At 32.9% G+C, this 16,854-nt stretch overlaps 1 protein-coding gene across 1 annotated transcript; it reads left to right on the forward strand.

Annotated features, from left to right (window-relative positions):
• The first annotated feature begins 14,372 nt into the window (after positions 1-14,372).
• LOC142519596 (uncharacterized) lies at positions 14,373-15,306 on the forward strand. Its single transcript, XM_075622637.1, has 2 exons — positions 14,373-14,852; positions 14,992-15,306. The coding sequence occupies exons 1-2, from the start codon at positions 14,373-14,375 to the stop codon at positions 15,304-15,306; spliced, it is 795 nt and encodes a 264-aa protein (XP_075478752.1).
• Positions 15,307-16,854: the final 1,548 nt, after the last annotated feature.

The following is a 16,854-nucleotide window of genomic DNA, read 5'->3' on the forward strand; positions in this document are numbered from 1 at the left end:
CTCCATATCAACTCAAATCTTAGGCATTTATTTGCGAAATTTCAAATAATAATATACACGATATTATTATTCACTCAATCTTGGTAAAATCTTACAAATCTCACATCCTCAAATGAGATAAATCCTGGTATTCAAAATATACTATCGTGATAAAACTTAAATGATAAAACTTAAAATTCTTGGATTTTACAATTACACCCAACAGTACATATTTTATTTAGCCTCGTGGATGTGAGGAAAAAAAAAAACAGACATTGAATAAGTCAAATTTTCTTCCTCGTGATCGCACTCGTCCATTTCAGTATGAACGCCTTATTTTGACATTTACATGGGAGCAATTTAAAAATTGCTACTATAATTTCTATACAGTAAGTAATCGAATGCATTTGAATAATTTTTTCTACACTATTTGAGGTATTTCAAAATTTTAAAATGTATTGTTTTATGTATAATATAATTTTATAATATGGCATCTTTGTAGAGACGTGACAATTTTGAATTAAAAGTGGTACTTACGGGAAAAAATTTAAAAAAAATTAAAGTTTCGGAAGAAATTTCTTTTTTTTTTTAGGCAGAATAAATTGAAATATAAAGTTTTTTTTTTCCAGAAATATAAAATAGTAAATAGGATGCATACCCCACTGTGCATGCATAATATCTATATTATACTATATTATAATAAATGAGAAGTCTGAAATAATTAATTTTGATGTCATAATATAATTTTTGATAAACCAAAAACAACCATATAAAATTATAAAAATACTTCATCTTCATTTATTTAATCACAAAATATTACAAAAACTTATTCTAATAAATTTTATGATTATCTATGACTGTATATATCATAACTTAATTAAATTTTAAATTTTTTAATATTTATGAACACATGACGTATAATTTAGCTAGCCGTCACTTCCATAATAATAATAACGCCACATCAATTATTTTGAATATTAGTATATATAAACTTTTCTGTAAGTGTTAATTTAGCTAGCCGTCACTTTCATAATAATAATAGTAATAATAATAATAATAATAATAATAATAATAATAATAATAATAATGTCTCATCAATTATTTTAGAGATTTTTCTTAATTAATCATGCATTATAATAAATTAAAATATGAAATAAAATTTGAAAAAAAATTATTTAAAAAATAAAAATAATGCATATATACGATCGAGGCCTTTTTGTGGATATTAATATTATATACTGCTTAACACAACATCCATATATATACACATAAATATTAAATATACATGTAAAAGTCAAGCTTCTTTAAATTTAATATATGATATAAATTTTCAATTTAAGAATAATTCTAGATGAAACCCCCGCCCCCCATGTTCTGACCAAGTCTAATCAATAATCCTCGTAGAATAAAATACCGACGAATGTGCTGAAATTATTGTAAAATGACTCGTGATTGACTGGCAACTCAAGAATCAATAATTTAGCTGACCTATTTTTGCCATGTGATGCTTACATTCAGTATTGATCTTATCTCCTTTAGGTTTTCATCCATTTGATTGTTAATTTTTAAATGAATATTGATTCAAATATCTTTCGTCTGAATTTTTTTTTTAATGGTAAGAAGGATTCCATCAAATGATTCATATCCATACTGACAATATTACACAAAAAGGATGGAATCGATCCATTATAAATCAGCCGATGCTTTATGGACTAGGAAGTGTGCTACTCTATTAGCAAACGGGGAGAATGCTTGGGACATAATCTTGAGGTTTGGATCAATAGCAACTATTGGCATGAGTGTGTATGAAAGAGAGTGGCATTATGAGAAGTTTTTATGCGTTAAGCTATTGACGTTGTGTCACTTTTTTTGTTGACTAGGTGGACTGTAAAAGAGTGATGCAAGATCTTAATGGTTATTATTGTCATTGCTGGGGACATAGCCGAGATTAGGAAAATAGTAAGACTGATCTTTAAGGGATATTAAACAACATCAACATATAGATACGGAAATCTCGGAACTCATGTGTCTAACCGTCCGACTCATTAGCACTCAAGTAGGTGCACTCTGTGCTGCCACCAGTATAAAGCTTTTGGTAAAGTGGCAAAATTGACATCAGAACCAAAGTCATGAGTTTGATTCTCACTGATTGTATGAAGTTCAATTATTGGGAGAGATATTGTTGAATGCAATAGGGTAGAGCAACCAAAATACAATACTTGAGTTGTTATATAATTTTAAAAATTTTGAGTTGCACAATTACTACCATCTATTTTTTTGTTAAAGTGGTAAACGTTTGGTCCTACGAATTACGTAACATGAATATTCTTCTTTTACTTTTTTTAGTAAAATGGTGCTTGAAGACCTCACCGAAGTCTCGGAACGAGGTGATAGAGCGGGGCTCTAATTGGTTGAACCACTGCTGGACCGCTCTCACTAGTGTGGTGAGGAAGACTTTGCACTTGATTCGATCAGAGTAGCAGTGCATTATGTTTGCGTTCTCAAATTGTCCCAAATGCTCATATGGATCCGTGTTGGGGAAGAAGTATATATGAGGCAGAAAACAAAGCAATAAAATGAGGAAAATTGAACGGTGGAATTCACGTGAATATAAATTATTTCATGAATGACAATATGATATACATATGTTATTTATAGAAAAAGAGCATAAAGCAAATAAAAACAAATATTTTAACCACTAATCTCATGATCTCACTATGAAGCCCACTAAATCTTAATCAAATTAACTATCAAATTGACCAAGTAATGACACCTAAATTCAATAAACTTTGAGTAATTCTTCAATATTCCCCCCCTTTGATTCAAAGTTGCAAACACGAAGGAGAGCTCTAATATAGACAAACTTCTCTTTTGGCAAGGAATTTGTCAATATATATGTTGGTTGCTCATGAGTGTTACAAACTTTATCTCCTTATTTGCAACCAAATCACGAATAAAATGAATATCGATATGCTTCGTTCGGGAATGAAATTACCGATTTTTTTCATAAATGAAATTACCGATTTTTTTCATAAATATTTTTGTTTTGTTGTCACAAAAAATCTCAATTGGTCATTCTTGTTCTTGTTAAAGTTTAGCTAATATTCTTCTCAACCAAATGACTTGATATGTTGTAGTGGCTTCAATATTATTTAGCCTCTGAGGAAGATACTGCTACTGTGGCTTGCTTTTTTGAGGTTCAAGAGATTTCTTCATAATCAAGAGTAAAAATACTTGCTGAAACACTTTGTTTATCATCCAATCACTAGTAGAATTTTTGGTTTTTACTTCGCCACTGGTTAATTCGGCAATTATTAATGCTGAAGTAATATATACTGATCAACTTCGGTAATAACATCGGCGAAGTAAAACATTAATTTTTACTTCAAAATTTAAAAAACACGGGCTTCACTTATAATTTTCTGTAACATTTTACTTCGACAGAGTCGTTTTGATGAAGTAATATGTTAAAAAAATTAAAATTTACATTTAGTGAAGTAAAAAATAATCATACTTAACTTCATAACCCTAGGATTTCACTTCAGCAGCCTCCCGTACGTTTACTCTTCCTTCACTTTCATGCTCTCGCGGCTTCAGCAGCTTCCCTTCAGGTCTGTAATTTTTGGGTGTTTGCTTCGGATTTATACTTGTCCAGTCACAGTCAGTGAATTTACAAAATCTGAATTTGGAACTTTTGAGTACTAAATTCCATAATTCATGGTTCCATCGATGTAACATAAGTCCCGCTTTGTTGCTCCAAAATGAATCTTTGAAGGATATTGTATAAACCAAATCATACCAACTATAAATGCAATACCATGTCGAGTGTGTGTGTTAGATAAATCAAGCCTCCAACCAAGATCCGAAACCTCTTTGCATTATCCATCTCTGCCCCATCTTCATGCTGCAATTTTCTATTGATATTCATTGGTGTGATAGTAGGTTTATAAATTATCATGCCAAATTTCACAGAAAGATCATTGACATATTTTTGTCGAAATCTCATCTCCTACTTGATGAACTTCAATTCCAAGAAAAAAATGTAGTAAATCCACGTTCGAAATTTTAAACTCATTCATCACAAGTGCTTTAAATTCACACACAAGAGAGTTAAAAGAGCTTGTGTAAATGATATCATCAACGTGAAGGCAAACAATTATGAAATCATTTTTACCTTCTTTCTTCACATACAAACTAGGCTCATTTTTACTTCTAACAAGACCATTTTCTGTAAATGTGTGTTTATTTTGCTATACCATGCCTTAGGAGCTTTAATCCATAAAACGCTTTCTCAACTTATACACTTTGGTTTCTTTGCCTTCAACAATGAAACCTCATCTTGCTTCTCATAGGTGAGATCCCTTCGCTTTGCGCCTTTGTTTGGGCTTAGTTATGGCCGGATTTTGTCACTTCATCAACTATCTCTCCATTAGGCAGGATATGAAGCCCTCGGTCTCAGCTACCGATTGAATGGTGGATTGGTCGAGGACGACCCATCAATTATTCACCCGTTAGAGTTGGATTTATTTACCCGCAAAAAATGGCTTCAAACTCTTCTTCGGTCCAGTCCGTAATTCATCACCTAGCGTCTCCCATTTAAAAATGCAGAATTAACATAAAACTGGTACACATGCCATTGCAATTGAGCAGATAATGTCAAGATAATTCTCTTTGTTTCAAAACGAGCTACAAGAGAAAACATTTCTTCGAAATCAATGCAATATTGTTGTGCATATCCTTTCGCTACTAGCTGAGATTTATGCTTTTGTGTGCTACCATTTGCACCAAATTTTGTCTTGAATACCCATTTCAAACCAATTGCACTTTTTCATTCCGGTAAATCCATCATCTCCCATGTCTCATGATTTTTAATTGCTGTCAGTTCTTCCATCATTGCTCTCTGTCATTCTTTTTTTTCAGCTGATTCTTCATAGAAAATAGGATATGAAACAATTAGAGCAAAGTGATAGGATTTATATATATCATTTAAAGATCTAAACCTTCTTGTGGTATATCATCCAAAGAGCTTCAACTTTGCGATGTGCGGGGAGAATTTGAAGATGTTGAAGACGATGAAATTTGTGAAGTCATAGAAGCACTAGCTGATGAATTTGTTGAAGTTGGCTCTTGAATTTCATTTGAAGATATTTCATTGACCCATGGAATATGTTCCTGCAATTTCTCATTCCAATCCCAACTTGTATTTTGATCAAAGACTATATCTCTTCTCACAAAAACTTTCAATTAAGAAGGTTATATAATCTATATGTTTTAGATTGAATACAATAAACAATAAAATGCATTTTTCAGATTTCTCATCAAGTTTTTGACGAACTTGAAAATTCACCAAAGCATAATCTATACAACTGAAAACTATTAAATGGCCTATAGATTGTTTTGTGCCACACCGAGTTTCAAATGGAGTTCGATTCATGACGACCTTTTGGGAGAGAGATTCAACAAATATATTCATGTTTCCACGGCTTCGGCCCAAAAATCTTTTGAAAGCCCTTTTTCCTGCAACAAACTTCTTGCCATCTCTACAATAATTCGATTCTTCTGCTCGGCAACGCCGTTTTTCTCCATAGTGTAAGGAGTTGTCAGCTCCCTATGAATGCCATTTTTTTCACATAAAAAATCAAATACGTTGGACATAAATTCTCCATCTCTATCCGTCGAAGAACTTTGATGCAATACTATTTTTTTCTCAACTTTAACTTTAAAGTGTTTGAATTTCTCAAATATTTATGACTTGTTTTCCAAAAATAAACACAACTCATGCGACTATAATAATCGGTAAAAAGCAAGAAATAACGACTCCCGCCAAAAGATTTGATCTGCATAGGCCCACATAAATCAGCATGTAGTAATTCAAGACACTTTGATGCTCTCCAAGCCTTTCCAACAGGAAATTACTTTCTGGATTGTTTTTCATACATGCACTCTTTACATAAATTGATAAAACCGATTTTAGGCAATCAAAGAACTATACCTTTATCACTTAATAATCTGAGACCTATGATGTTGAGATGCCCATATTGCAAATGTCATAGGATCGAGACATCTTTTTCACTGGCAGCGTATTCAAGATTCTCCATGTGTGAGACTTCTATTGGGAACATTTTGTTCGGAATCATGTTAATGATGATTTACGTATTTCTGGAATTTTTTTCCTTAATTACGCATGGATCATTATCAAAGGAAATAGAATAACCATAAGCCATTTATTGTCCCACACTAAGCAAATTATATCTCAAATCAAGTACAAATAGAACATTGTGCAGTAATTTTACTTTACCATTGGTGGTTTCAATGCTTATTGTACATTTCCCTTGAACTTGCACATGTTTGTCATTCTCAAACTGCACATTCATCTTTTGTCTCATCAAGTTCTTTGAACATGTATTTTGTGCCTGTCAATCTACAAACCACACACCACTGGAATTATTGTCAGTATTAGAATAAAACATAAAAAGCTTACTTTTTTCTTCGTTCTCTAGTGTGTAATTCACTTGCTGGTCTTTGTTTGGACAATAAGTTTTTGCATGCCCATATTGTAACGACCATGGGCTATCCCGGTCTTGGGCTCCCTCGGGGTCCTTGTCCCATCTTGGGTTCCCACTGGGGCCTTTTCCCTCACGGGTTTTCCACATGTGTCATTATTCATAGGACTTATGCCAGGAGGTCATGGGTTCGAGACTTGGGGAGGTATCACTCCACCAACCTGGTGTGGAGAGTCCTATGAATAATGACGCATGTGGAAATCCTGCGAGGGAAAAGGCCAACTGGTACCAAGTCTCGTTGAACAATGTACTTATGCCAAGAGGTCATGGGTTCGAGACTTGAAGATGTATCACTCCAACAACCTGGTATGGAGAGTCATATGAGTAATGACGCATGTGGAAAGCCCGTGAGAGAAAAGTCCTCAGTGGAAACCCAAGATTGGACAAGGCCTCCGAGGGAGCCCAAGATCGGGATAGCCCATAGTCGTTACACATATCCCTTGCATTGATAGCATTGAACACCATTCTTTTTGTTACATTGCTCACTGGTGTACCTATGTTGATAATCAGATCTACCTATGTCTCTTCCTCTACCAAAACCTCGACTACAACCACGAAATCCTCCTCTTCCACGGCCTCTAGTTGTTGATATTTCAGTCGCTCCAAATTTTGAGATTGTCTCTTTCATTTGAAATGTCTTTTCTTTTTATGTTCAAGTGACCTATTAATTCTTGACTCGTGGATTTGTAAATTTCTTTTGCAAAATTGACCGTGTTTGCTTTGTTTTGGTTGTATATGTTATTCTTGAGAAGACGCCAGCCATGTACAACCTACTGAATAATCACCAATTCCTTCGAATTTTTCTTCATGCTCCACCAAGTCCCAAAGATTTTGAGATATGAGTGGAGTCTTCATACGAGAACTCCAGAATGCATAGCATTCTGCTTAAAAAATTGGAATAAGTGGTTGTGCAACACCCATTATATAATTACAATTGGCCGTGAAATTTTCTAAGGGTAATTCTCAACTCACGTGTTCTCACTCTACTTCCTCTCAAACATGGCTCTTATATTACAAATTTTGGGGAGTAAGTATATTTGAGGCAGAAAACAAAGGCAATAAAATTAAGAAAATTACACATTGGAATTCAAGTATGACAATCTGATATACATTTGTTATTTATAGAAAAAAAGAGTACAAAGCAAATGGAAACAAATATTTTTACCCCATTAATCCCATGATCCCACTTTGAAACCCAATAAATCTTAACCAAATTGACAAAACAATGACACATAAATTCAATTAACTTTGACTCATTCTTCAATAATTCGTACTCCCATCATATTCCCCACACGAGGCAGCCAAAAATTGCTTGGCAAGCGCTCATCCACGATCTCTGGGGAGAAAGGTGTGCCCATTTTGGTCGATAGGAGCCTGACCCTATCGCTATCAGAGCCGGACCTCTTATGAGACCAACCAAGAGGTTGCCTCAGGGCCCGGCCCAATAAGGGAGCCCAAATTTATATATATGGTATATGTTATTTGTTCTTTAAACCACTCTAAATCTCAACCCTAATTTTTGTCTCCGTTCAACAAATAAATTTTACGGTCCTCTACTTTTCTTAAGCATGAAGGTAAGTAATTTTCTTCATGAATTATTCTTTATTTCCAATCAAATCTTTTTTATAAATACACATTTACGTTTATATTTGTATATTAATCTACCAAAAGATCCTCAATGAAAATGAAATTTACTTGCGATATAGGTACTATAATGTGCTTAGAGACTATGTTAATTAAATACATAACTAAAGTATGCATCGCATGATTTAAATTATTTAATTAGTTATAATTGAATTATGAGTTTTATATAAATTTGATGTATGACTTGTGTAATTAATCAGTGGATAGTCTAAGGAAATAAAATAAATTGTAAATAGAGCTTGAATGCGTGGACTGTTAAAAGATGAAATTCATTATTTTTTGGATTTCTTTGTTTTTGATTTTGTAGTTTGTTATTTCGACTCAAAGAATTCTTTGATTTTTTAGTTTCTATAATTATAGAGACCAAAAATATAAGGATATTTTTGTTAGACACTTGTTAATTTGATTTATAATATTTTAGAAATTAAAACTTGCTAGTGATTGGTGATTTGATTCAGAAAATACTTGTCTTTAACTTATGCAAATTACAAAATTATAATTTTTTATTCCATGTGATACCGTTTGTTTTGATTTTATATGTTAATTGAGAACGATTTATTTTGTTTTAGGTTTTTTAAAAAAATTAATACATAAATTAATTTGTTTTTGATTGAAAATGTTGATAATTATTCATTTTTAATTATATCGTTCTGGAGCTCAAAAAAGAAAAATGAAACAAAAGAAAATGTTATTAATTCAAAATCAAGCTGGAGATATTAATAAATATTTTAGTAGAACTAACACACCAAAAAAAGAGGAATTAGTGAAAATTTGTTGATTGGAGAACAAAAAAATACAATGAATATGAAGAAGTAACTGAGGCTGGAAATTTGAATAAATCGACTGAAGAATTCAATTTGGGTGATTTATATGGCAATGAGGAAGTCAATTTGGGCGAATCAAACGAAAACTTAAAAGATGACTCTCAACATGAAGAATTGAATTCGACTTTAAATTTGGAGGATCCTGGAAATTGTAATAACATCTGTTAAAAAATGAGAGACTACTTAGTAGAAATGGGTCCAAAAAAAGTGGATAATTTCTTGTTTCCTAAAGATTGTAATAACAGACATTTTGATTTATCACATTATACAAGAGTAATGGCAAATGGACATACATTTGATAGAAGATAACTTGTATATTCTATTTCTTTGGACAGAAAATTTTGCTTTTGTTGCAAGTTGTTCAAGACTGAACAAATGATGAGCATAATGAGAAATTTGGGTAATGGTGGATATAAAGACTGGCGTAACATGCATAGGAGTTTTAAAAATCATGAAGCTAGTAGGGACCACATGGATTGCATGTTTGCTTGGGTTGAATTGGAAAAAAAACTGAAAAAAAAAACAGTTTGACAGTATGCAACAAAGAAAGGCAACACTAAAGGCAAGTGTTGACTAGAATAATCTTCATTGTGAAAAGACTTGCCAAAAACACTTTGGCCTTCCGAGGAGATGATGAGAAGCTTTATGTCGAGAACGATGGGTTGTTTTTGCAAATGATAGAAATGGTTGCTGAGTTTGATCTAGTGATTGAGGAGTATATTCGACGTTGTGAAGCAAGGGAATCTCAGTATACATATTTAAGTCCCATAATTCAGAATGAATTGATAGAGACTTTGGCAAACGAAGTGAAAAGGGCAATCATTGCAAAAGTTAAACATGCAAAATATTTTTCAGTCATACTTGATTGTACTACTGATGCGAGTCATCACGACCAAATGTCTATGGTGCTACGAGGCATAGATGATTCAACAGACACACCAAAGTAGAAGATAGATGACACATCAGGTCTTGGGTTGTCAAATGAAATTCTGAACGCACTAATTAAAGTTGGACTTGAGATTGATAACGTAAGAGGAAAAGGGTATGACAATGGATCTAACATGAGTGCAAGACACAAAGGTGTGCAAAAAAGATTGCTTAAAATTTAGAGAGCCAACTATCATCACGCTCATATTAATGCCACATCAATTTAATAATTTTGGGATATTTAATAATTAATTTTGCATTAAAAATAAATTACAATATGAAATAAATTTGAAAACAAAGTATTTAAAATAGAAGATGTTGGGATCGGAATAGAGTTTAGAGAGAACAATAAACTCTTTTTAAAAAAAATCAAAGATGAGCTGTTAAGACTAATATCCTTGAATAACTGACTTCACTGGACCATGAAAGTATAAACAATTGCGTAAACTATCCGGTTAGGTTAGTGATAAAATATATATTCAAATAAGACAAAAAATGATTAGCAACGGCCGAAAAGATAGAGTATGGTAAACTAAATTAAAAAAAATTATGAATGCTTAGAGATAAATTTCACTTGAGAAAATTAAAAAATTTTGATTTACAACTATTTATTACAACTCATTTCAACTATGACTTATCAAATACATAAATTGAAATTCTTAGTGATCACTTTGAAAATATGAATGTTTTAAAAACTTCGGTTCACCAATAGCTTAAGAAATAACCAATGATTAGCTTGTAACGGCTTGAGTTGTTGAAGTAGTACTGAAAGATCCTTAAATGATACGAGGAGTTCTTATAGGAAATTGCTAATTGAACAGCTTGAAATTGTGATCACTTAAGTATGCCCATAAATCTTGTAATAGTGCAGATTGAAGGATGAGCGAGAGTTCTTCTAATAAATTTGAATATGCATTCATATATGAAAAACTCCAACGATCTGAATTGTTTTTCAATGATGATATGTACTTGTCTCCGACATAATGATCTTGTTTTTATCAGCATCGTACACTATAATAAATATCATTAAAAATATCCTACGATTTTTCGGCTTTAGCTCGAATAATCTTTGAAAAGTATTATTACTTAGATCACTTTGGGAAATATTTTTTCACATAAGAGTTTGGTGATGTGGTGTTCTTCATGCTAAACATGTAATCTTAAGAACAGTTGAAAGTAACATATCCTCATTGATTTGCTCATTTCTGACCGACACTTTTGTAGTAACACTCTTCATTTAATATGACTGATCAGAATTAACTTAGATGATCTGTCAATTATAAAGAATGATACACTTAAGCGGCTGGATTTTGTATCAGCGATCGGAAAACCTGAAAAATATATAATCTAATGACTAACTTCTTGAAACAGCTTGACACTATAATTTTATATTAAATCAAAACTTAGAATAAATAAAATATTTTAACCTTTCATGTCACGCCCCGAGCCCGGGCCCGCGGCTGCGTGACTGCACAATGGGCCCCTATAGTAACTACTTCGTATTCGTCCTCGCTTTACGAAAATGATTAATCCAAGTTGCTATAGAAGTCAATTGTAAGCCATTATAAACTCATTTTAAATCTTTCATTTTTCAGATGTGGGACAAGGGTTTCACAATCACCCCTCCTTCAGAACGCGACATCCTCGTCGTGGCCTGATCATCCCTCGATCCACCAGCACCGAGAATCTAGAGGTGGCTCCTATAGGTTCAAGAGGTGGCTCCCGTCATGTAGCACTTTGCCCCACAGGTTCAAGAGGTGGCTCCCATGCACGTAGCACTTTGCCCCGCATAGCACTTATTTCTCGGTGTTCCATGCCGGTGACCGGCTCTGATACCATTCTGTCACGCCCCGAGCCCGGGCCCGCGGCTGCGTGACTGCACAATGGGCCCCTATAGCAACTACTTCGTATTCGTCCTCGCTTTACGAAAATGATTAATCCAAGTTGCTATAGAAGTCCATTGTAAGCCATTATAAACTCATTTTAAATCTTTCATTTTTAAGATGTGGGACAAGGGTTTCACATTTCATTTAACCGAAGATAATGCATATCCAATTGTGAGGCTCTTTTGTGGATATTAATATTAATTATATACTGTTTAAGAATAATTCTAGATGAAAAAATTCCTAACTTCTGACTCGGTCCAGTCAAGAATAAAGTCTTTGGCAAGTGTAATGATGAACAGAATATTAATGGGCCAAAAACCATATAATGATTCGCATTGACTGGCAAATGAAGACTCAATAATTTAATTTACCTATTCTTTTCTTACCCTTTTTACGTGGGTTATTTGGTATTTAATTTAAATAGAAAATATAGACATTTGATGGTTAGTTTTTAAACGAATTGATTCAAATACCTTTCATATTTATTATAGTAAAGGCCACCTTTTGTTTATAATATTCTTATTTTATCACTCTACCATGATAATAAACTATATTTAATATTTTTCTTTATATAACGAATTGATTTAATATTTTTATACACAGTTTAATCTATTGAATCTAATAACATACGGTGATTGATGATATTAAATTATGCTTAATTTAGAAATTTAAACAATATATATACACAAATTTAATAACTTACATCTATGGAAAAGAGTTTGAACATAATTTAATAACATATACACAAAACTATATTTAATACTTTTGCAATGTGATTAGATTTTCAATTGTTTAAACATAGCTATGATAAAGTATGAATAATTTAATACTTACATCTATGGAAAACAATTTACTATAATATAGTGGAAGGAGTAGCTTGGATGGTAGGGTATGATGAATATCTATCAAGAGATCAGGGGTTCAATCTATTTTTGTTTTTGTCATCCCAACTTTGAGTATATCATATATGATATGCTCAATGCGGTTTACCTGGTTAACGTGGTATGATGCTACAATGTTGATCATTTAGGTTTATTCATAACGTACCAAAGATAACGGCTGTTTACTTCATTAGATTCATGCATGTTTAACCGTTGGAATACCTTCTCAATGTATGAGCTTTTATTGAGGAAGAGAGTTATCCTTTCTCTATCTCTGTTTATTTCCATCAGAAGCATTTTCTTAGCTTTTCCCAATTCCTTCTTGTCAAATTTAGAACTTAGCATCCCTTCAACAGTTTGAAGATCACTCTTGTTTTTACTTGCTATTAACATGCCATCAACATAGATGAGCAAGAAAGTCATTGATTGGGCACCTTCATTCTTCATGTATATGCAGCTGTCAAACTTACTCCTAGTGAAGTTTATATATGTCATATACTCATCAAACCTCTTGTACCATTGCCCAAGACTTTGCTTGAGTTCATATAGGGATTTCTTCAATAAACACGCCTTGTTTATGTTGTTTGTCATTGAGTAACATTCAAGTTGATCCATGAATATGGTTTCCTCAAGTTCACCACGGAGGAAGTCAATTTTCAAATCAAGTTTTGCTTTATCACATTATACAAGAGTAATGGCAAATGGACATACATTTGATAGAAGATAACTTGTATATTCTATTTCTTTGGACAGAAAATTTTGCTTTTGTTGCAAGTTGTTCAAGACTGAACAAATGATGAGCATAATGAGAAATTTGGGTAATGGTGGATATAAAGACTGGCGTAACATGCATAGGAGTTTTAAAAATCTTGAAGCTAGTAGGGACCACATGGATTGCATGTTTGCTTGGGTTGAATTGGAAAAAAAACTGAAAAAAAAAAACAGTTTGACAGTATGCAACTAAGAAAGGCAACACTAAAGGCAAGTGTTGACTAGAATAATCTTCATTGTGAAAAGACTTGCCAAAAACACTTTGGCCTTCCGAGGAGATGATGAGAAGCTTTATGTCGAGAACAATGGGTTGTTTTTGCAAATGATAGAAATGGTTGCTGAGTTTGATCTAGTGATTGAGGAGTATATTCGACGTTGTGAAGCAAGGGAATCTCAGTATACATATTTAAGTCCCATAATTCAGAATGAATTGATAGAGACTTTGGCAAACGAAGTGAAAAGGGCAATCATTGCAAAAGTTAAACATGCAAAATATTTTTCAGTCATACTTGATTGTACTACTGATGCGAGTCATCACGACCAAATGTCTATGGTGCTACGATGCATAGATGATTCAACAGACACACCAAAGTAGAAGATAGATGACACATCAGGTCTTGGGTTGTCAAATGAAATTCTGAACGCACTAATTAAAGTTGGACTTGAGATTGATAACGTAAGAGGACAAGGGTATGACAATGGATCTAACATGAGTGCAAGACACAAAGGTTTGCAAAAAAGATTGCTTGAAATAAATCCTAGAGCTTTTTACACTCCATGTGGTTGCCATAGTCTTAATTTGGCTGTACTTGATACGGTGGAATGTTGTCCTAAAGCTAAGTCCTTCTTCGAAGTGGTACAACACATCTACACATTGTTTTCATCCTCTACAAAGAGATGGAAAATTTTAAAAACAATGTGTTTGGTTTGACCATGAAGCCATTGTTACATATAAGGTGGGAAAGTCATGTTGAAAGTGTAAAAGCCATAAAATATGAACTTGTACATATAAGAGATGCTTTACTGGAGATAGCGGAAGTTGCTGAAGATTCTAAAACAATGAGTGATGCTGAGACCTTGGCACTCTATGATCTTGAGAGTTTTGAGTTCTTGCTTGGAATGATAATCTGGTATAATTTGTTACATGCAATAAATGTTGCGAGTAAGTTTATTCAATCTGAAAAAATAGATATTGATATTGTGATTGATCTTTTACAAAGACTTTTTCAATTTCTTGAAGAGTTTAGAGAACAGGGGTTTGCTTGTGCCATGGATGAAGCTACACAAATGGCAAGTGAAATGGGGGTCGAGCCTAAATTTCAAGAAAAACGCATCATTCCAAGAAAAAAACAACTTGATGAAGGTGATAATGATAATGTGACACAATCAGGTGAAGAGGCTTTTATATTTTCTATTTATAATTGATCAAACTCGATCTTCTTTTAAAGTTTGGTTTGAACAATTTAAACAATATCAAAATTCTTTTTGGTTTTTATTGAATTTGAACAATTTAAAGAGTAAGCCTTTAAATAGCTTGATGAAGTCTTGTATGGAGCTTCAACAATTTCTGAGTCATGGTGAACATTCAAACATTAATGGTGATGAGTTGTGTTTGGAGTTGATGGTCGTGAGATGTTATATAACAAATGAAAAAGGAGCAATTGATATGATGCAGTGTTTGGCGAAACTGCATGGTTTATTTCCAAATACTTGTGTTGCTTATAAGATTTTGTTAAACCATACGGCCAGTAACAGTTGTATCAGCAGAAAGAAGCTTCTTGAAGTTGAAGTTAATCAAGAATTGTCTTCTTTTAACAATGTCGCAAGATAGACTCAATGAGCTAGCTATGTTGTTAATTGAGAAAGAAATTGTCCGAAAATTGGATTACACAGATTTGATAAATATTTTCGCCTCTAAAACACTTAGATGATTAGTATTTATGTAGTTGTTTTAAATATTTGTTGAGTTATTATTGATATAATATATTAGTTTTGGTACATTTATGTATTTATTAGTATATTTATTATTTGCAAATTGAATTTTATATTTATTAATGCGTTTTTCAATTTTCGTTTCAGGCCTCAGTTCAACACAAATACGGCTCTGCTCACTATTAATATGCTACATCTCCTCCATCAGGTCCCTCATCTGTTTCATTAACTCCATGTCGGTAGGGTTCCCTGTGTGAGACCCGGTTTCTTGATCTTGTTTCTCATCTACTTTTCCCCCCTTCTCACCTCTTCCTTCCTCCTTTCTCGTATATGCCTCTACAGATCATGGTATGGCATCGTTCACTGCCTACTGGATCATGACCGTGATCATCTGGTTAAACTCATCAAAGGTCAACGCCCCCACCTTCTGTCCCCCTCGCGGAGGTCTCCCCCCAGCATCCGATGTCTCGTTCTCTTTAATGTTCTCTGGAGATCCCACCGACGGGCGGCAATTGTTATCACGTGGAAAATTATATGGTACTCAATAATTATTATTATCTTATCACGGGTAAAAATGTAAAAGCCATGATGCATAATTTTTTTTTTTAATAATAATCACTATCTAAAAAATATATAGTAGCCAAAGTGTTGTTGATAATGTTGGGTGCAATAATTGTCCTTATTTGGTAGAGCGATTGAACCGTGGTGCTTGAGCTACTATGCGATTTAAAAGATTTGAGTTGCACCTATTACTACTAGTTATAGCTTTTGGTAAAGCGACAAGCGCTTGGTCCTACAATTGGTATCAAAGCCAAGATCACGGGTTTGATTCCAATTGATTGCAAAGAGTGCAATCATTGGGAGGGAGATTGTTGGGTGCAATAATTGTCCCTATTTGGTAGAGCGATCGAACTGTGGTGCTTGAGTTGCACCATTACTAGTAAAGCGGCAAGCACTCGATCCTACAGATAACATAGAAAAATATGTTATCTATATATTTATTTTATTCATGGCGTAGTATATTATTATTAAAACAAAAAATTAATCAAAATATGTATAAAGTGTTTTTATTTTTATATCATGTGGTGCAATAATTACATGGATTGTATTAACATAAAAATTTAGTATATTCTATAGAAAAAATTTGTAATAATATTAATTGAGAAAAAAAGTAAATGAAAGGAAAAGAATATTTATTTAAGTATATAAATAAAATGAAAAACTATTTACCAGAGCTTCAATTGTGCAATCAGCAATTATTAAAAAATAATAATAATAAATAAAACTTGCAAGGATATTATTGTCACTTGGTGAATTAAAATGGCAGGTTGGAGTGTGATTAACAAAATTTAGAGTATAATTAAATATCATTTTTTCATGATAAATCAATATAAAAATATAATTAGTAATATTTTGTTATCTATACTATATTTTATTATGTTGGTGT

The sequence above is a fragment of the Primulina tabacum genome, chromosome 11 (genome assembly GCF_025594145.1).
Source record: "Primulina tabacum isolate GXHZ01 chromosome 11, ASM2559414v2, whole genome shotgun sequence".
In the NCBI taxonomy this organism is placed as follows: Eukaryota; Viridiplantae; Streptophyta; class Magnoliopsida; order Lamiales; family Gesneriaceae; genus Primulina; species Primulina tabacum.